This window comes from Sus scrofa, chromosome 7 (genome assembly GCF_054392235.1).
Source record: "Sus scrofa isolate SSC_HxYL_T2T_F1_AM1 chromosome 7, Sscrofa_HxYL_maternal_Yorkshire_Landrace_v2.0, whole genome shotgun sequence".
Classification (NCBI taxonomy): Eukaryota; Metazoa; Chordata; class Mammalia; order Artiodactyla; family Suidae; genus Sus; species Sus scrofa.
The window spans coordinates 16,918,384-16,940,271 of record NC_139389.1 but is presented as its reverse complement, the minus strand read 5'-3'; the positions used below and the strand labels follow the sequence as shown (position 1 = coordinate 16,940,271).

At 45.8% G+C, this 21,888-nt stretch overlaps 2 protein-coding genes across 4 annotated transcripts in view; one reads left to right on the top strand and one right to left on the bottom strand.

The window, feature by feature from the left end:
• Positions 1-9,706: 9,706 nt before the first annotated feature.
• On the bottom strand, positions 9,707-14,688 carry SOX4 (SRY-box transcription factor 4). Its single transcript, XM_013977467.3, has one exon. It carries the CDS (start codon positions 13,875-13,877, stop codon positions 12,444-12,446), a length of 1,434 nt encoding a protein of 477 aa, XP_013832921.1. The 5' UTR covers positions 13,878-14,688; the 3' UTR covers positions 9,707-12,443.
• Positions 14,689-19,909: 5,221 nt separating this feature from the next.
• Positions 19,910-21,888, top strand: part of LOC146401220 (uncharacterized) — a 159,387-nt gene continuing 157,408 nt past the window's right edge. For all 3 annotated transcript variants that reach the window (XM_084967560.1, XM_084967559.1, XM_084967558.1), the window contains exon 1: positions 19,910-20,107. In XM_084967560.1, the coding sequence (XP_084823686.1) occupies positions 20,042-20,107 (66 nt within the window). In that variant the 5' untranslated portion in view covers positions 19,910-20,041. The remainder of the gene's footprint in view (positions 20,108-21,888) is intronic.

Here is a 21,888-nt window from a genome sequence, read left to right as displayed (position 1 = left end):
TGCTGCAAGTATGAAAAATAGCCAAAAAAAAAGAAAAGAAAAGACTCAGATGTAAGGACCATTCACCAAGCTACCAAACCACACACCTAACCCGCCACCCAGGAACCCAGACTAGGGCAAGGCAAGTGAGGCACTGGCACCAGGCACTAAATTTAAGGGGATCCAGAAAACTCAGTAATCGAGATAATTATATCCTAATGCAGTATTTCAAAAAAAATAATCAAACTCAATGCAAAAAAAAAAAAAAAAATCCATGATGAACCCAAGTCTTAAAATCTTAAATACAGGATCAGGATTATTGTATATTCCCTTTGCCCCAGGCTCTAATGTTGGCTCAGCTGGGCACTGCCAGGATGGCCCTTTGCCTTCCAACTCAGCGTGCTGACTAGACGGTCCTCTCCCAGTCTTTTACTGTATCCAAAGGTGCAGCCTGGGACAGAGGAATGCCAACCATCTCATCATCATGTTTTGGTTCAGAAAGTTCGAGGTCAAAACTCGATACGGTGTTCTTTCCTTTGAAAATAAAAGTTAGATTGCGTCCTTAACCAAAGAGAAATGTATTCCAGTGACAGGATTAACTTGCCTAAGACATAGAGGCTCCTAGGAAGCCTCACTCACTCTGTTGTCAGCTCAATTTAAGGGACTCCCAGGAGCAATTGCAATGGCCAAATTGGCCCCTCTATGGGGTGTCACTCTGCCTCAGATGCTGCTTTCTGATAGACTCTTCTGGGTGTGTAAAATTTAAATCCTTTATAAACATCAATGATTGGCATAATTGGTGTAATTATAGGTATCTAAAAAGCAGAAAATGCCTATGTAACAGCTGCCAATAGTTGGTTTCAGGAAACATGCAGTTACTTGTGGAGAGCTAGGCTCGGGGTATAAACGCTTGGGTAATATTACTTCCAGATGGACCTACTTGAATCAGAGATGGCAGAGAGAGAGAGAGAGAAAAAAGAGCTCCCTCCCAAGGGTCTAAGCCAGGCAGGAATTCCGGGGCCAGTGATGAAGGAGGGCACCCCCACCCCCCGCCTCGACTGCATGATGAGAGTGTACAAGTGAGAGAACCCCAATGATTTCCAGCCTCTTACGTGACAAAAAGCTTAGTTTTAACACCCTTTGGTCAGGTCGGCTTTTTGGACATTTTGCAATTATTAAGGCCTCTGTTAATTAATCATAGGAAAAGGGGGGAAAGCAGTTGTCCATCCTAGTTTGCAAATGTATGTCTTCTTACAAAAGGGCATAAAAGAATGGACAGAGGGGGAGGGAGTGGGCTGGACAGGAAGGCTGGGATTATTAGATGCATTAAACATATTAAACTATTACGTTTAGAATGGGTAAGCAATGAGGTGCTGCTGTACAGCACAGGGAACTATGTCCAGTCTCTTGGGGTAGAATATGATGGAAGATACAACGAGAAAAAAGAATATATAGGTATGTATGACTGGGTCACTTTGCTGTACGGCAGAAATTGACACAACATTGTAAATCAGCTATAATTTAGTAAAAAAAAAAAAATTTTAAAGGAACGGACAATGCCTTGGATTTTTCTGTTCCTTACCTATTCGAGCCTAGGTTTCATTCATAAAATGCTTGTGGTTTGAAGTTCTTTAAGCCAATTTTGTTAGCAATTATGTACTTGAACCTACAACGCTGGCACACAGCACCGAACACCTTCCCACTCTTTTAGAGAAGATGTCGGTTTGGAAGTGGAAGGGGTATTAATTAGGAGAAGTTGAAACAATTTAGAGGAATTGACCTTCAGGCAGATTCCCAAGTCCTGCTAACAACCAGTCTGCTAAAATGGCAACCGATGACTAACCTATATGCAAAGAAAGCTCCCACATTTCCTGAATGTTCTCACTTCATTTTGTCAAACTCCTCATCCTTCCAGAAAATAACAGCTTTATTGAACTTAACATCATCTTTTCAAGAAAATAAGTATGTCCAGAAGTTAAGAAACCGAGGAACATTTAATGAAAAAGTTGCAACCACACTGATATTCTTCTAACACCTACCTAACAGTAGTCCCAAAGGAAAAACACTGGATTTTTCTTGTTTTGAGGGGACAGGGATTTTAATAACAATTTTGGTAATACTAGTTCACCTGGACGTATGGGTATGTGGGCGTTGGGGGAATGTCCTGGAATCAAAGTAGGGCAATGGGTCAGACGGCCTCTAAAATTTCTTTGTAACTTAAAAAGTTTAAAATTCTATGATGATATCCTGAAACAGTGGGGTTTTTAATTTTTAATCATTTTTTCATGTAAAACAGATGAAAGAGGCACTGTTTTGCTTGTGTGTTTATGTGGATTTCTTTAACGTATCTGCCTAAAGGACAAAGAAAGGGAGGAGTGACTCTTGGGCTTTATGATGACTAAATAGGATGGATTCCCTCTCTTGCTTATATATATAATAATCTCATGCCCATATCCAAATATCTTTTTGACAATTTGCCACCTGGATGTTCCACCCACAGAATACAGTGTGATGAGACTGCATCATGGTGCAAGGAAAAAAAAAACCAAAATAGAGCCTCTAATGACACTGGGGTGTGGTCCACACCTTCTGGTCACTTTCAATTTTCAAAAAGCTAATCCAGTTTTTACATTTACCCTCACACTTGCCTTAAATCGTCTCTTCTCTCCTCTCCAGAGTCAACTTCAGCAGCTTGGAGTGGAAAAATACCTTCTCCTCATGCCACTTCAAAATGTAGCTCCTCCAGTGTGTGAGGGGGAGGGAGAAAGGAGAGAGAAGAGCATGAATATCCCTTTAAGGAAGAGGCCAGTGCCCTCTGGCTCTTTGTGTTGATTCTCCAGCAGACCCTTACTAGTCATGGAGGACCTTCAGAGCGGTGGGCATCCAAGGGCACACGTGCACGTTCTTCTGATGAACAGCCGTATTCTCCCTGGCCTGGAGGGGTCCAGCTTGGGATTCCCTCTTACTGCTCTCGTTCCTGCTCCCCCAGGTACTCCCACAGTCTTCTCAGGAGCCCCTTTCTGAGTACCTGGCCTGCACAAATTCATACCCTTTCTTTGTCAGATGGCAGACGGCAGATAGGTAGCAAACCCCTTCAACATTTCCCTCTTGCTCTGGCAGAACGCAGCTGCCTAAGCCCATGAGCAAATGCGATAGGGTGAGGATCCACTGTGTGCCCTTCAAGGATGTTTCGGGACTCTAACCCTCTTCCTTCCCTTTCTCCAGTCTTCTGATACTTGGACTTTCGGAGGCGGGGCTGGGGGCGCAGCGAGAAGGAGACTATTGATTATATCAGGATCACTTCCACTCTGGATGACTGGGGAAAGGGCTTTCTCTGGCCCCTAAGGTTGGGCAGCTCTCCAGAATGTGGTATACTTAATCCCTGTGTTTATATCTCTAAATCTTAGTGACCAAATTAAGGCTACAGGGAAAAAAAAGTCTACTAAAGAGGTAAATATCAAACAGCTGCAAGTGAGGATATCGTGGATGATAAAGAAAGGGTCCATGCTCTGTGGACCTTGGATTTGCCATCCTGGGTGTAGGGAGGCCAAAGAGCAAATGTGAAGAGGACGTATGAGGGATTTCAGACCCCAGGAGCAAGGGTGAAGCGTGGAGTGTAGTGAAGAATATACTCAGCTAATCAGTGGGCAGAGACCCAGTGATTGGTCCAAAAGTGAGCAGAGAAGCCAGAAGCATCCAATTTACTGCCTGGCAAGTGACGGATGAAGGAACTGGGCATGCCAAGTTTGGTCTGAAGAGGGACTCTGAAGGGTCAGATATGGAGAAAATAATCAAGAATTTTGTGCTGAGAGAAAGTCAAGACAAGTAGGAAAACCAAGAGAGTATCTGATCGGTATTAGTATTTTCTAGGTCTTGGTGCTAAATTGGGCAAGTGATCAACCTGCTCCCTAGCTTACATCTTGATTCGATTGCTCTCAGAGCTCTGGTGAAATTTCTCATTCCCTAATATCAAGCTTTTCTTTGCAATAAAACCCCATGATTTCAGTTGCTTGAGTGAGCTTGTTTCAGATCCTAAAAGAAGTAGAGCCAATAATATATGAATGGGAATCAGCCTGGTGATTTCCAACAGAAGGGGTTGATCCCTGTCCTCATGTTCATTTCAGTAGTGTGAAAATCCCTACACTTTGTCACCATGTGGGGCTCAAGGCTATTTCTGCAATTGTTTTGTGTTTTGAATCATATGTGTTATCATTGACTTGGGATAGAAAAATCATCTCAGAGGGATTTGCAGCTGTCCCTTTTTACAAGCTAAAATAATCTATTCACACTCTGGGTAGTGGGGGTGGGGCTGTAAAGTGACTATTTCAACATCTAATTTAATTTTTAATCTTAGCTCACTTAAACCTGTCGCTAATTTTCCTCCCCAACACCTACCCTCCTTTACACCTAACCAGCTCGAGTGGAAACAGTCACAAGCCAATGTCTGCAACACTAAGATTTAGCAATTCTATTTCTAGAGCTACCAAAGAACTCTCACGTGTTTGCATAGACACTAATAAGCACACACTGTTGCAATAAAAAAAATGGAAATCTTCTTAACCACCGTTCTTTAATTTACTTGACCACAAGATGTTTGTTCAGGGAACACCTATTGAAATCTTGAGAAGCACTGTTTTCAAGTCGTCTTTGAAACGCAAAGAACTTTCCACCTTAGGCAACACCTCCTCACCCCCAATCCCAGTTTTTTCCCCTCCAACTTTTGGATTCATCCAAAAACCAAATTAAAACTGTTAGCAAACTCCCAAACGTCCTTAGCACCTCTTGTAAAGACAGGCTTCTGGACCTACTTCTGCTGGAACAAAGTGCAATGGGTTTTGAGACTACAGCCCCACAACTTCCCAGGAACTTCAAATAAATTATTCAAAGTCTCAGGGGATTGGCAAACAAGAGCGATAAAAGGCCCACATGGGGAGTGTGGGAAAGGGGAGGGAACAAGCAGAGGCCAAGCCTGAAGGTCAGGAGTTCCAGAAGAGACTATTTTCACAGGTTTTAGGTGTTGGAGCCGGTGAAGTCAGGACAAGCCCTGGTAAGAGAGTGGTAATTAACCACACATAGGAGGGGAGCTAATTGATCGTTAAACTGGGCCTGGCTGCTCAGCTTTTATGAAAGCAGTTACACGCACCACACACTTTAACCAATCACCGATGCCACACTGCTGGGCCTTCCCCATGCAGAGAGCCTAGTAAGACAGTCCTGTTTTCATTTGCCTTCTGTCTTTCAGCTGCACGTTGTGAAAGGAAATAGCACATGCATTAGGTATCTAAGAACGAGTCAGAAGAATATATATTAGGGAAAATATCTAAAGTACCAAGCAGACTAAAAGATGATAAATATGATGTTCATTCATTCTCTTATGTCCCACCCTTAAAAAAAAAAAAATCCAAGTGGCATATCATATGCATGATGCAAAGACGCAAGGCAATTTTGTGAACTGGTGTCCACATGAGCTACAACTTAGTCCTTCCAGAACAAGTCCGCAGGGTAAGGAAGGCCCTGACATGAAGCTTCCTGCCCTGACTTGACTTAGGCCTGGCTGTTGGGCAGTACTCCATAAACCAATTGCCCTGAATTGACCCTGTCAGAAGAAAAGAAAATAGGCTAAATTATTATCACCTGGATACACACACACACACACACACACACACACACACACACACACACACAAAGGTGCACTGTTAACTAAGGTACAAACTGAAGTGCAGTGGCCTGGTCCAAGAGCCCCCTGGGAAATACCGTTTGGTGATGTGAGGCTTTTTTTTTCTTCTTCTTTTTAACACTGAGAAGGAAAACAACACATGCAGGAAACCATAAAACCCTTCAAGTTAACTGTAGCCAACGGTCAATCTCATTAGGATGTCATGGGTAGGTTGTAGCCCTCTCTATAAAGGCTGAATACGCTCCTCTGAATGACTTCCAATTATCTCACTTCTAGATAAAAAAGCAGTTCCACTCACCACGCATATACTGTTTCTATTCTCTTCTGCCTCTGTTACTGCTTCCAAAACTCAGTCCCTGAGTTCATCTTCTATTACAGCACACCTTTGTTGAACTGGAATATAGATACATGTGCACAGCTAGTCACAGACACTTACCCTTTCCACCAGGGAGGCTGAGGGCATCCCCAGGGGCTGGACGGGAGGTCAGAGGACAGCTAATCCGCCCCTCCCCGCCTTCACCGCCTGGGCCTGGGTTCAGTCTACCTCTAGGACCCAAGTAGAGGAGACATCTATGCATGGAGACTGGGTCTAGGGCTCAAGAGAAGGGGCTCCAGGGCCACCTCCCTCACTTCTGACCTCGTGACCTCTCTGAGCTACTCTCAATTCCATTTCTCCATAGAACAAAAGGCAATAATAAGCTCCTGTTTCATATTTATTTGGAGAAAATGCCAAACTGTGGTGGCAGGGATTCTCAAGTGAGCCTCGTACAAGGGGGCTTATTAGGGCCTCATTACCAGGGTCTGATAATCTTTAAAGTCTGCCCTGAACAAGACTCTAGGGGTTATTCTGCAGTGTGAGGGTTCATGTACCAGACTGGGAGACACTGATTCCAGGGATTTATTCTTAAGAACCTGGTATCTTCCATACTGCTTGCACTGTGCTAGGCCTGGACGCATGCTATCTCTTCAGAAGCACCATGAGGAAGGAGGTAGTGTTTAATGAGCCCATGTAGGAGGACAGGCATGATGCCAGGAATGGAACACGTGTTATTCCACAGATTCTCTCGATAGCTTGATATGTCGCATCGCATTCTATTTAACAGTTTAGAACACTGAGGCTTAAAAAGGCTAAGAAAGGTGACCAATGTCCTTCACAGCTGGTTGGTCTAAGAGGCAGCACCGTACCCCGGGCTTTCCAAAAACCCAAGATTCTGCCTTCCCACAGCTGCTGTAACAGAGCCTCATGTGCAGAGGCATTTTGGAAGCTCTTAAAGCAGCACCGAAACAATGTGACGTCAACAAATAACCATCAAACATTCATTATAGGCAAACAACATTACAGGCAGATTTGGGGAAGCTAAGTATTTCAGGACCAGTTCCTGTCCTCCAAGAATTCCAGTGCAATGGGAGAGACCGGTTTGGCTGCATTAGAGCTTGGGAGAACTGGAAAGGTGGGCTAAGATCCTTGTGTGCAGGGCCTTCAATGGCAGCAGGAGAATTCTGTGCTTTATCCTGGGCAAGGGAGACTCTGGTAGGTTTTTAGCAGTCTGAACACCACACAGATGCTTCCCCACCCACATACTTTGGCTTTCAAATGACAGCCAGAGCGGAGATGAGGAAGTATACTGGGAGATAACTTTCCAGGCAAATTGGAGGGGAAGGGTAAAGTTAGTAAATATGAGTTAGAGAGCTATTATACTATAGACCTCAAAAGAGGAGGAAAAAAGGCATACAACAAAAACCATCAGAAAGGAGAAGCATACCAACCTTCCACCCTGAGAAATCCACATGGGTAAGGTGGATTTGGATTCCTATCAGAATTCTTAGTGCTTTCTTGACATATGGATCTGTCCAGATGCTCCTTTAAAATATTTTCCATTTACAATGAAAGATTCTGAACCCTAGCATGATCTAAGCCATGTGTGGATTGGATCATTCGTGGGTACCCCGAAAAAACACAGAAAATACTTGGTAAATGGGGAGGCCTTTTGCTTTCTCACTTTCTTCAGAATCCCTTTATGCCTCCAGCACCCCTGCCCCTTCAAAGTGCAAGAGCAGGAAATCCAGGAGGTCTTTTTAGGCACTCAGCCTACATGTAAGTATATCAGCTTACATTTTTTTTCTTGGCACTTGTAGGTATTCAACAAGGAATTGACAAAAATTGCTTCAGCAAGTGCTACTGATTCACATTTCTGAGGGAGCCGAGGGCCAGAGGAGTATCTTTAAAGACAAATGGCTTGTTATTCTTAAAATTTATTCTTTTCTACTGATCCAAATTATCTGAAAGAAAAAGTCATAGGAAACTCTTTGGCTTCTCAGGTTTATTATGCCATGTACCACCGAACACCTAAGTACCAGTTCTGGGTAACAACTGAGTCAGAGAAAAGTACAAAAACGTTTCCAACATTTACTCTATCACCTCCTAGGAAGGACATATACTTCAGTTAAGCTTTCATTTTTAAAGCAATGTTATCAAAATTCTTAAATAGTTAAACCATCTGCCCTTACATGGAAAGTCAAGGAAGAATAAATTTAGTTCTAACAGGAGAAGACTACAAAAAAAAAAAAAAAAAAACTTTAAAAATTACGTCAAAAAAATTAAAATAAAAATTGCATTATTTAGTCTTCATTCATGTCAAGGTTTTGCTACTCTGGATCTAAAAAAACTAAATAATCATATTATCACTAGGAACAAAAATTAAATTTAAGCACTTTACAGAAGAGCTCTTCCTCTTCCTCTTTTTAAAAAGATCTTTAAAGAGACAGAAGATGCCATGTTGGTTTTCTTTTTTAAAGTCTTTTTAAAAAAAGATATTACAATTGCAGAACACAAATGCAATTCAAACTAAATATATTAATGAATATATGAAAGAAAAATTTGGAGACTGGTAGCTAAAATGACCTTTAAAAAATGAAATTATATTGAAATATAACAGTTATATTATTTTGGAGGGAGGGGAATTACAGCTTTTCACTGAAAAAAAAAAAAAATTGCTTGTGTTGGAACTACAGGCTCCAAAACTCTTTGTCCAGCTGTACATTTCAGGATGGAGGAGACTGTCTTACCTACAAGCAATCCTGATGATTAAAGGGTTATTTCCACATATGTCCGCTTATTAACCCCTTCTTTCCAGTGCTGAAAAACTAGAAGACATAGAAAGCACAAACATTTGGAAGTGAAGGTGGGTTCTGTTAGTTAATGGCAATTGTTAACCCTAAAGTAAACAACAAATTGTGCTCTCTGGCAAGTTGCAGGGCCCAAATCAAATACTAATGGGCCTTAGGACATCCAAAGGACTTTTTTCTCCTTGCATACAGGTCTCAACAACACTGTACCTGATATTAGAAAAAGTATAGCTCAGTGCCTTCTATGCCCAGATGGGGGGAGGGGGGAACCTTTCCTCTTAGGCCCTAAGGAGCCAACCTCTCCAGGTCACTCTTAGCGTTCCTTGTCACTTACATGAATAACCGTGTTAGTCACGGCACAAAATGGAGATTTTTGGCACCACATGAACCTTTCTGCTTTTGAGTAAAACATTTACACAGTTTTTATATTTCATAACTGGTAACGCCTCTCTCCTCCAGAATACATTGATAATTTAACAGGCTTGTTTGTTCTTAATCCGTGGGAAACATTTCTAGCCACTGCTGGATGGTATCTCTGGAAAAATCAAGGCGAAAGCAGCTTGGGGATCATAAAGTTAAAGATCAGCAAGCCGGTGTCTTCAGTAAAGAATTCTGTCTGTCCATGTTGCCCCTCCCCCTCTCTTTAAAATTTCAAGACAAAGGGCATTGATTTAAATGGAGTAAACTCAGAAAATTCCTAGAAAGCATGTAGAGTTGACACATACTCAGCTGACGCCATCACTTCAGGGTCAGAACCTGCCAAATCTGGCTGAGAGGAACTCCGATTCCTCAATAAGATGGCAATTAACGGGCCTGAGAACGCACTTGCTTCATAGCTAAGGCATATGGTATAGTTTCTACACACGCACACCATTGGGCCCTCCCAATCTTAGGCTCTGGGCATAATAATGACAAAAGTCAAGATTTAGGGTTCAGTTCCAGCTGATTTTATTTCCTTCTCAAAAAAAGTTATTTACAGAAGGTATATATCAACAATCTGACAGGCAGTGAACTTGACATGATTAGCTGGCATGATTTTTTTTTCTTTTTCCTTTTCCCCTAAACATTGTTTTTTGTGGCCTTGGATTTTAAGACAAATATTCTACACGGCATATTGCACAGGATGGATGGCAAAAAAAAAAGTTTAAAAACAAAAACCCTTAACGGAACTGCCTTAAAAGGCAGACGTCCTAGTGCCTGTCATGTTATATTAAACATACATACACACAATCTTTTTGCTTATTATAATACAGACTTAAATGTACAAAGATGTTTTCCACTTTTTTCAATCTTTAAACACAACAGCTATAAACCTGAACACATATGCTATCATCATGCCATAAGACTAAAACAATTATATTTAGCGACAAGTAGAAAGGATTAAATAGTCAAATACGAGAATGAAAAACGCAGTACATAGTGTCGCGAACTCAAATCGGCATTTAGATAGATCCAGTGGTTTAAACGGCACGTTTTTGCTTATAAAAAAAGTGCAAAAAAGATGTGGTTTACAAGTTAAAGCTACAGGATCCCTTTTTTGCTGTAAATGCACCAGTTTTAAAGCCTCTGGATAAAACAGTATTTTGTTTAAAAAAATTTGTTTTTCTTAAAAGCATACAGTGTTTGGCTAATTCTCCCCCCACCATCTATAAGACTGGGGTCGAAGGATGGATACTGGTGGCAGGTTAAGGGATACTGTCACTTTAAGAAGCCTGCAGATTGAAGTGTAAACATGGAGAAATTAGGGGCTGATTTTTTAAAACTGTGTGAGATATTAACCAGCCGCCCTATTATAAAATCAGGAAATCCAAACAGCGATTTACACCGATTAACACCCCCTTTATATATTTTTTACAAAAATACACTGAGAAAATAATCAAACGTTTTCATCTCTCTTGTCTTTTTTTGTTTTTTTAAAAGTGTCAAAAGTCTACATTTAAATATAAAAAATTAAAAGTTAAAACTCTAGCCCTTCAGTGAAGGAGACGTAAAATGGCGTGGGTAAGAACAACTACCAAAAAAAAAGAAAGAAAGAAAGAAAACAAAGAAAAAGAAAAAAAGAAAGGAAGGACGAAATAAGGAAGTAAAAGAAAGAAAAGAAAGCAAAAGAAAGGAAAAAGGGACAAAATAAAAAATGTTTGGCCAGTATAAATACGTCCACATATAAAATGGCATCTGATTACATTTACAAGGAAAAAAAATACGAGGATGGAGCATCGGTGAGGGAAAAAAACACGTCTTCTCATTTACACCTATAAGGAATAAACACATACACACTGAGAAAAAATTTGGTCCTGAATTGTTTTTTAAAGTCCAGCACAGATTTGAGTTGCGTTTGAATCCTTTAAAGAGTTAAGAATGAAAAAAAGCTGGTGATAATTTCTGTTGTAGGAATCAAACATAGCGCCATCTATCTGCTTTTTATATTATCCTACACTATTTTAAAAACTGCTCAACAGTCTTATACAGAAATCTTTAAAAGATAGACAGGATAACATGCTATATTAACCCCACCAGTGAAATAATCCAACACCATCACGATTCCGATTAAGAGAAGAAAAAAACCTTTTTTTTTCCCCCGAAACCACTCGCCCTCCACTGCCCCGGTACCACATCAAACAGTCTCCTCTCCTCCGCGCCTGCGGGCCTGTGAAGTCTCACCTCACTGATTTCAGAGATGCAGCAGGCGGAGGCCCAGGAGACGCCGCCACCTTGTCCCGAACGTGCAAATCCATTTCAGTTTTAGTATTCGCCCCCTTCCAGTTCGTGTCCTTCTCCTTCCCGCCCCTCGCCCTCGCTGGTGTGGCATTCCAACTAGGTTCTCGGGTCCCTTCCAAGCGCTGGTCACTCAACATCTCCTCCTTCGGCTGCAGAGGCAAGGAAGGAAAAAAAAAAAAAAAAAAAAAAGAGGGGAAAAAAAAAAAAAATCCCTCCAAAAACAAAAAAAGGGAATTCGCCATCGTGCAGTCCCTCAATCCCTGGCGCTCCAGCCCGTGCGACACCCCCTCCCAACATCTGCCGTCGGTCAAATTCGATGCCCTGGAGCCTTGTCTTCTTGGGGAGGGGGGGGCTGCAGGGGAGAGAACAGGGGGGGGGCAGGGATGCTGAGCACAAAATCCCTAGGGCGCCCAGAATTGCCTCCCCCTCGATCAAAAGACAAAAAACAAATAAAACACTACAAAAACAGCAAAGAGGGCGATGAGAGGGTAAGGAGATTCCTTCAGTCTCTAGAAAACTACCAACTCGGCTTCTGGCAGGGGTTGCAGACAAGTCCGGAAGCTCGTTGGAAGGGGGGGGGGTGTCTCTTCAAGCAAAGGGGAGGAAACTCGAAGTCGCTTTTTCGCCATCAAGAACAACATCAATAACAACAATAAAAGGTCGCCCCTGTCTACCTCCGCCTCCGCCGCGTCCCTCCGGCCGGGGAGGTGGGGGATGGGAGCGCGGGTCCCCAAACGCCGCCGCGCAGCTCTCCAACAACCGGGACACGGCCGAAGCCCGCCCTGCTCACTTTTTTTTTTTCCTTTTCCTTTTTTCTTTTTTTTTCTTTTTTCTTTTCTCTTGCAACTCTTTCTCTATCCGCTTTTTTTTTTCTTTTCTTTTTTTTTTTTTTTTCTTTTTCCTCTCTGGCCCCCCGGCCCTCTTCTCTCAGCCCGCGCGCCCTTCAGTAGGTGAAGACCAGGTTGGAGATGCTGGACTCGAGCCAGTCTCCCGAGATCATTTCGCTCACCTCGGGCGTGCAGTAGTCCGGGAACTCGAAGTGCGAGCCGGAGCCGGGCTCGAAGTTAAAATCCAGGTCCCGGTCCAGCGCCGACGACGAGCTGAAGCTGCCCAGGGACATGCTCTCAAAGTTTGAGCTGGGGTTCAGGTCGAGCAGGTCGTCTTCGAACTCGTCGTCGGAGGACGACGAGCCCGAGGAGGAGGAGGCGGAGGAGGAGGAGGAGTGGGACGAGGCCGAGGAGGACGCGTGCGAGGGCGCGCTGGACGGGGCGGGCGAGGCGGCGCGCAGGCTGGCGTAGCTACGGTGGTCGGCGGGCGAGCGGCCGGCGGTGGGCGACGAGGCGGCGCTGCTGCGGCCGCTCAGGCTCGGCCCGTCGGGCGAGCAGCCGGCGCCCCCTTCCTCGTACAGGCCCAGGGGGTCGCTGGGGTCGGCGCCAGCGCCCACGCCGCCGACCGGCGAGGACGACGCGCCCAGGCCGCCGAACAGGTAGACGCGCTTTACCTTCTTCTCGGTCAGGTGTTTACCCGGGGCCCCGAGGCTGGTTGAGGCCGAGGCCGCCGCCGAGGCCGAGGCCGAGGCGCCGGGAGTCCGCGCCTTGTACAGCGAGTGGTGGTCGGCGGCCGCGGCGGCGCCCAGGGGCAGCAGGGCGGCGGCCCCCGCCTGCTCCGCCGCTAAGGAGGCAGAGGAGGCGGCCGCCGTTTTCCCGCCGCCGCCGCCCGCCAGGATAAGCTTGGCGTGGGGCTTGCCGACCCCGCCGCCCGCGCCGCCCGCCACTTTGGAGCCGCAGCTCTTTTTCTGCGCGGGTTTGGAGTTGGCGCCGCCGCCGCCGCTCGCGCCGCCGCCTCCTCCCCCCGCGTTGCTGCTCCCGCCGCCGCCCCCGTGGCCGCCCCCGCCGCTGCCACCGACCTTGTCACCCTTCTCCCCCGGCTTCGAGGAGGCGGCGGTGGAGGAGCTGGAGTTGGCGTTGCCGGACTTCACCTTCTTCCTGGGCCGGTACTTGTAGTCGGGGTAGTCAGCCATGTGCTTGAGGCGCAGCCGCTCCGCCTCCCGAATGAAAGGGATCTTGTCGCTGTCTTTGAGCAGCTTCCAGCGTTTGCCCAGCCGCTTGGAGATCTCGGCGTTGTGCATGTCGGGCGACTGTTCCATGATCTTGCGCCGCTCGATCTGCGACCACACCATGAAGGCGTTCATGGGCCGCTTGATGTGCCCACTTGGCGTCTTGCACCAGCTCGGGTCGTCGGCCTTGCCGCCCGTGGAGGCTGTGGAGCCGGGCGTGGGGGAGGAGGCGATGCCCAGCTCCAGGCCGGCGCCCGAGTCCGAGCTCTCGCCGGCCAGCAGCGCTTCCGTGTTCTCGGCGTTGTTGGTTTGCTGCACCATGGCCCCGGCTCCGCGGGCGCCCACGCGCGCTCACACCCTCGCGGCGGCCGCGGCGCGATCGCCGGGCCCTCCCGGCTCCCGGAGCCAAGCGCACGCCGAGCGGGAGGACGCGTGCGGCTGCGGAGCTGGCCGCTCAACTCCCGGCCGGGGCGGAGGTGGGCGAAGAGCGAAAAGTCACCAAAGGATGCGGGGTAGGAGTACTCCGCCTCTTGCAGAGGAGTTATAGTTCCCAGGCTGGAGCGTCTCCCTCCCTCCCTCCCTCTCTCGCTCTTGCTCTTCTCTTTCTCACCGCGCCGCAGTTTGCTCTATCTCGGCTCGGAGTCCTGGAGACCGTGCTAAAGTGAAGAGGAGTTTCTCGAATGCTGGTTGCTGAAGCTTCCAGTGCAAGTTTCTCGCCGCCTCCCAGGCAAGTCTGGATTTTTTTTTTTTTTTTTTTTCTTCCCCTGAAGCAGTTGATTCCAGTTCACGAGCGCTCTCGGGAGCTCAGGAAAGCGACATAGTCTCTATCATTTAGTCCCTCTCCTGCAATGCAAAGCAGAAAAGACTCTGGCTCCAGGACTCTCTGTGGGCGGAATCGGCACTAAGGAGTTTGTGCAATTATTTTGTTGCAAGGTAGGAAGCCAAAAAGCCTTCATGCAACAGACTGGCATGAATAAATGTATGTTTCCCCCTCCCTTCTGCAAGAAGGGAGCTGGTAATGGCACAGTTCCTCCGATGCAGACTCTTAAAGAGCGTGCAAGAACTAGAGACCCGGGAGCGAAACAGGCCTCTCCCCCTCACACACTGTTTCTCTTGCTGCAGCTTAGAGCAGACCCCAATTCCGCCTCGCGCCTCTTTATCCTTTCCCAGTCCTGGCCGCAGCCAATCAGCCGCTGTAACCAACGCTTCCTCGTGCCAAGCCCCTCCCCCGGGCTTCCTATTGGCTTGGAACCCGATGCAATAATAATCTCCGCGTGCAATGAGAAGCTCCAAATCTGACCTCATTCCAATTTACAGAGCAAACTTTTTAAAAGGGCTAGAAGTACAGCTGAGATTTCTGCTGCCTCTTTTTTCCTTTTGCTGTGCCTGCGTGTGTGCGTTTGTGTGTGTGTCTGTGTATGTGTGTGTGTGCAGCATGTGGTGTTTGAAGAGGATGTTAATGCATGAAATTATTAAGGGGAGAGACGGAAATGTATTCTAACCATTATGTTAGATAACAAGGGGCTTAGAAGGGGGGAGGGTGAAATACTGTAAATGGAAGCTTTCTGCTTAAAAGCCAAGTGATTATTTTTATTAGTTCTTTTCAGTATTGGAATAAAGAATCAGCCTCTGGTGCAAAATCTGTTCCTCGGCTCCTTCATAAAGCCAAGGATGTAGAAGGGGGAGGAAAACCACGACAATAAATCAATGGATATTGAAAACCATTAAGAAAGTGGTACCTGGACACCTGTCATCACAGTTATTTTAACAACTCGAGGTACAGCACAGATGTTGATGTACTGTGTAAATCCCTTCAGAGCAATTTGGGTGCTGTTTGTGAAGGCAGAGAAGAAGAATTTTTGCAATAATTATTTGCTTTCTTAACCAAACAGGGGTTAACTATGGTTACTTAATGATTTAAATTCGGCTATAAATCCTGGATAGCCTAAACAGAGGAGCTTTCCACTGGAGCACATTAGGCAGCATTCTATACTTAACTCAAGGGGAGAATTTACATAGAATTTTGTGTAAGATGATAAAGGATAGGAATCGATTTTACTTTCTAAGTATTTGCTTTCCACATTTTCAGAATTAAAGATTGCTCCACTCTGTCCTTCTCCCAGCCTAAACCCTCCTCCTTTCCTTTATATATATTTTCTCCTATATATTAGCTGCTTCAATCAAATGGAACTGAAAGACCCAGACAAAGAGAAACTAGAAGGCAGTGGTAGCTGGTTGCAGAAGAAAATGGAACCTCTGGATTTACATTAGATTTGGTGATTTATATTAGATCTGGTCGCTAGTCCTTTTTACTGGTCTTGTAACCCTGGGGATGTGACAAGTATCAGTTTTCCTCATCTGTGATGTGGGAACAGTAGGAACTACTTTATGTAGGGTGTTTGTGAAGGTTGAATGAGCTTGATGTACAGTAAGCCCTCAGTGAATGCTGTTGTCCTTCCCTGGCTAATTCACATTGTGAAGACACTCCCTTTAGTAGAAGCATGTTGTTCAAGAGACTAAAATTGAGGATGGCCACTGATGTGAAAAAATAATCACAGATCATAAACATGAACTATCCAAGGACCACATCAGCAATCCTATTGTCCTAATGATTTGAAAAGAAACTTCATGAAGAGCCTTGTGAAGAACGCAGCAAAGAAAATGTGCTTTCGTAGTCAGAATACATGCTAATTTAGCCATGAAAATTACCTTTGGTCTAAGGTATGAAAATTAAAATTCTACTAAAAATTGGTCTTCCTTAACACCTTAATAGTAAACTGTTTTTCTATCAGCCAATGCTAAGTGGTTAGGTAGGGCTAACCTAACATAATTTAAGTCAGCTTTCTATTCAGATCAAACTAGTGCGAGGCAGTAGATTTCTATTTATCTTGTCAAACTTTTAAAGTATGTAGGCTGGCGAGAGGCCCAGGTTGTCAGATGTAGAATTTTACTGGAAAGAACACCCTTTGGAGACATCTGACTGGACCTCTAAGGATTAACCACATGCAAGAATGTTTTTGTGGGTAAAAGCAAATAATTTTTGACCAGTAGTTACCCAAGTTATATGCTTTTTCTTTTAGAAGGAGAAACAAATCTTAAAAACAAACAAACAAATTAAAAACCCGCAGGCACTTCTTTTGCATATAACAAAATTGGGTGTGTTATCATGCTTTTCATTTTCTTTGGTATGCATACCACAACACACCCGTACATGTTATCAGTCTGACATAAAAATTACTCTAAGAGGTCTATTATTTATAAAATCAATATTTCCACAAGAATAAAAAAAAAGAATAAACACCATGTTTATTTGGGGACTTGTACCAACTAAGGATTTGAGGGTGTAGCTAGTTTGTGATAATTCAGTCAAGGTGAGTATCAATATAATTGATTATATTTCCCAAGCTGTTTATGTTTCTAGCAGTGAATATTATCAGGGAAAAGTGAAGTTAAAGCAGAGTAGTTTTGTTTATGTTTAAAGCACACAGATCTTTTTAAAGTGTGTACTAAAAAAAAAAAATAGCCACTGGCCTATTTATATTGTTAGCTGTATTTCCCATATTTCAACAAATCTAAGTAATGTCTTCAAGACATACTATTGTTATATGTCCTTAAGAGAGAACAACTGCCAATGACACTGATACCCCCATGGTTGTAAGACATCTGAGAAGTTAAAAATGAAAAAGTTCTTAGAATTAAAGAAATACATTGTTAGTAATTTCCATTGACTTTATAAGAGTTTTAGGGTATACATGAATGCACAGACTGCTGAAATAGGTTTGTTCTTATGTGTTAGTAGTCCTCTTAAAATGTAACAAAACATGTGACAAATGGCCTTTTACTAAAGTCATTTTTCTCACCAACTGAGTATGTGCACACTGGAATGTATTAGGCCTCTGAATAGCAAGTAATGAGAAAAGATTTCTGTGTTCTCACTACCTAACTTCACATGCTTTGTAACCAATTTTCCATTACTGACATTTTTTTTTCCCCAAATACCAGATACTTGGTGGCCCCTACTAAATCAGTACTCAGTGTTCCCTCTGCTGGCTTTGCAGTACATGAAGTAATTCTTAATGCTACTCTTTAAGCCACATTAACAGTAAACCAAGATAATTTTGCAAAAAAAAATTCCTGTTTTAGAATAATAGAGTAATTGTTTTTATTAGCAATGATGCTATACATTCCAAATTTTGAATTAATGTAAATATTTTTAATCTTGTTTCATTTATTAAACTAATAATGAAACTATTTGAGATGTAATATAATATCTGCTAGTTCTTTTATTCTGCTCCGCACACCTGTACAACATAAAATATCAATCCATAAAATGGTATGGGGTATAGATAGAAATAAGATTGTATCCCACTGCTTAATATATTCCTATAGCATAGTGAGGGGAAAAAAAATCTGAAGGGAAATTAGTTTAACAGATCTCTTGGATTTGCACTGATTTGCAAGATTTTGCCTGGCCTTGGTTATAGAAACTATGATTGTAGGCGCTGTTCTGACCTAACAAGTATTCAGTTCAAAGAAAATAAAGAGAAAAGAAATACTTGTCTTTGTTACTTTAGTAGATAGGGAAGAAGCCTGAGAAATTTGATGTCCTTGGCCTTTGCCAACTAAAAGGCCTCAGGCTTTTTGGTTCCATACTTTATGGCAAAGAACCCTCCATCCAAAGCTCCTTTTCTTCTCAATCCGGTAGGCAAACGTAATTTGCACTCCATTTTGGGGGGGCTGATGAAGTTGTACTAGAACTGGACTTTCCTTTGGGTTGGGGGGCATGTTGAAAATTAATGTATGGAAGTAATTCTTATTTGCAAAATATCAAAATAGGGTCTGGGGGTAAAATGAAGTCCATGAATGATTTTTACTATTAGAATGAACTGAAAGATAAAAACCCTGCATTTCTAATAACTTTTTACCATTTTCTACCCCTTCCTAATCAGTGACTGGCACCTGGTAGGTTTATGTATGCACTTCATACCAGCGCCAACTCATTTTTCCTTTCCTTTCAGTATCCTCATGAGAACAAGAAGAAAACGGGTGTTTCCACTGGGCCACGGAGATTTGAAGCATAAATACAAGCTTCTGTCTGCCCCATTTCGCGAGGCAGGAGCAGGGCACACCCACTGGGAGCCTGGGTTTGCTCTGCCACCAGCCGGCTCCCAATCCGGGGAGAAGCCGCCGCCAGGTGGCAGCGCTGAGCCTCCCTGCACTCGCATGGAGACGTGGGAAAACGTGGAGACTGTCAGACTTCTTTCTTCTCCCCCTTCCACCTCTCCCGAACCCTTATCATCCCACACTCTTCCAACGTGTTTAGGTAGCAGTTTAAATGATCAGAGGTTATAGAGTGTGTCGATGAATCTTGATGATTTTTTTTTAAATCATAAATCGAGTTTGGGGCAACGAACAGTTTTGGCCTCCTGTTCACTTGTCAAAGCTCCCAGACACTGGAGACGCCAAGGCTAGCTCCGGTTTGGGTCTAGTAAGTGAACCGGGCAGTTATCAATTACCGTGTCCGTATCTTGCTGAAGCTGCAAGTAGTTAGAAGTCTCTCTCCGAGAGCCGCTGCAAAGGAGGCGCGCTTTACTTAAGGACTGGCAACGGATACCCCTCCTCCTGGAAAGATGGTCTCAGCCAGACGCCTGACCGAGCGCAGCGACTCGGTGGCGCAGGCTCGGCGCTCTTCCTGCCCTGAGCTCGGAGAGGATTCGGCGGGGATTAATGGTGCTCAGCCGCGTTCCGCCGCGCCGGCTGAGACTGGCCTTGCGATTATGGTTACAGGGAGGAAATAAATTGGAATCGACTCAGGCTGTGCTTTTTGGAGGAAAGTCTTTCCTACTGTAAACATGTTTCAGGCGATCCTGTCAGCAGTACTTTAACACCCGTCTTCCGTTTAGGTTTACGACCGGGGAAGAAGCTGAACACACACACACACACACACACACACACACACGCCCCCGCGCCCTCGCCAGCTCCTAGCCCTCCTTTGAAGTTGCAACTGGCCGCCTCTAGCCGGGGGGTGGTTTCCCGGGTGCTCGGCTTCTACATTTCCCCTCTCCACAGGGCCAGCTGGGCCCCTGGCTATGGTGCCCAGTTCCGTCCCTGACCGGAACTGACAGCCACTCGGCCCCCTGGCTTCCCCCGCGCCTTCGCTTTGGACGCCTAAATGTTCCGTGCGCGCTGTGCGTCTGGAACCCACGCTCCGGCTGGCATGCGGCATTCGTACACCGGCTGGGCACTCCCTCCCCGGTTCCACTGAGCCGGCAGCTGCCCGATCAAGAGGGCAGAGCAGGGCGTGTGCGCGGCGGGCGGGGGGAGGAAAAGGCTGTATAGGACGAAGGGAGGTTGACAATTGGTTGCACCCAAACCTTCAAGCGTCCCTTCTCCAGGGATTTCGAAGAGGCCAGCCTGCCTCGGTGCCGCCTCCCGTGCTGTAAAGGCGAGGGAATCGTGGAGTCGCGGCACCCGGGTCCCAAGGCATGGGCACACCAACGCCCCTTGTGACTCGACCTCGGGTCTCATGTTTGGGAGGAGGAAGCTGGCAGGTAAATCAGTGGTAGAGTCTGCGCCCCAGGCGCAGTTACTTAGAAGCAGAGCATGTGTGTGGGGGTGCAGGGTTCCTGCTCGCTTTGTTTCCCCCCCTTCCCCCCGCCCCGCCCCTCCCCGGGTTCGCTTGTCTGCCTTTCCGCAGGCTACCGCGGCAGCCAGGCCCGCGGGCAGGCATTCGGGTGGGGCTGCATAGCCCCACCCCCACCCCATCCCGTGGGGCGCCCTGAAACCATCCCTGTGACCTCAGTAAGGGGGTGTGGATGGGAGCACATCCCGCGGGATCCCTACCCCCAACTCAACAGCCAAATAGAAGCAATTACAGTTGGGGCCCCGTGGGGAAAGCGGCTGATTTCACTTATGGAAAAACGCTTAAACAAGAGCAAACCTAAGCCAACGTTAGTAAACGACTTGACCTACAATTGGAGGCTGTGCGAGGGCGGGCTGGGGCGGGCGCGTCAGCCAGGGAGGGAAACCCGCTGGGGAGAGGGCTGAGGGAAGCGAAGCAAAACGTCAGATAAGAGAAGGAGAGGAAAGGGGAAGGGGGAGGAAGAAAGGCTCTTGATTGCAGAGAGGGGGGGTGGGAAGGCGCGGAGCCCGCACGGGCTGCCTGGCGACGCGGGTCAGAGGGGAAGAGAGGCGGGCACTCAGAGAGGAGCGGGCGCAGGACGCGCGGGCTCCGCCTGGCACCAGCTCTCCTTGCTCCCCGCCCTCCCCTTCCCGGATCCCCCAAGGCCCGACGTCACGTGCGGAGCAGACGGCGGCTCGTGGGGGTGGGAGGGGCGGGGTGGGGCGGCCACCGAAGAACGCGGTGCCCCAGACCGCGCCGGGCGCGCTGCACACCTGGCACTCGGGACTCGCCATCTGCTCCAAGCTCACTGCTTCTCTGGCCAGTGGTGTGGGCTTGGAGAAATACAAGGGTACTGCCTGGGGAGAGGATGGCCTTGAGTCAGCCGAGGCAATGAAGTCAGTCAATCAATGTTTATGGTGCTCCTACTGTGTGCGGAGCATCTCCTCCAGCTGCTGGGCTCAGGAACGGCACCACCTGTTCTATAGCGTGTGTTATACATTGTAACAGTGCAAACGATAATCTGTAAGCAAATTCGACCAAGTACCGTTGAGGCAGTTTGAGAGTTTGGAGAGGTGTCGGGTCTGGCAGTATAAGGTATGAAAGTTTTATGATTTTTCTCGGCCTTCTTAAGTATGGGTGACACAGACAGACAGACACACACACCCATGCTTCCTGCCCCACCTTCTGACAACACAGAGATCAAAATTAACTATAACAGGAGTTCCCATAGTGGCGCAGCTGAAATGAATCCGACTAGGAACCATGAGGTTGCGGTTCCATTCCTGACCTCGCTCAGTGGGTTAAGGATCTGCGGTTGCCCTGAGCTGTGGTATAGGTCATAGATGCGGTTCGGATCCTGCGTGGCTGTGGTGTAGCCCAGTAGCTATAGCTCCGATTTGACCCTTAGCCTGGGAACCTCCATACGCTGCACATGCGGCCCTAGAAAGGAAAAAAAAAAATTAACAATAACAATTTAAAAAATAATAATTAGTGATGCTTAATCTAGGTTAGAAGGGCTAGCAAGTAACTGGATTTCATTAATTTCACAAATATCAGCCCCCAAACACTGCCTTGTTGGAACAAGTGTTTTATAATGTAGCTTTACTACTCTGGGTGAAAATTCGCTGAAAATATAACCTACCACGATTTAATATATTTTTGAAATCAATGTAATACTCAAACTACAATATAAAGGAGAAACAGGCACAA

Coding starts and splice junctions, on each gene's coding strand:
- SOX4 (XM_013977467.3), bottom strand. CDS start 13,877: ATGGTGCAGCAAACCAACAACGCCGAGAACACGGAAGCGCTGCTGGCC.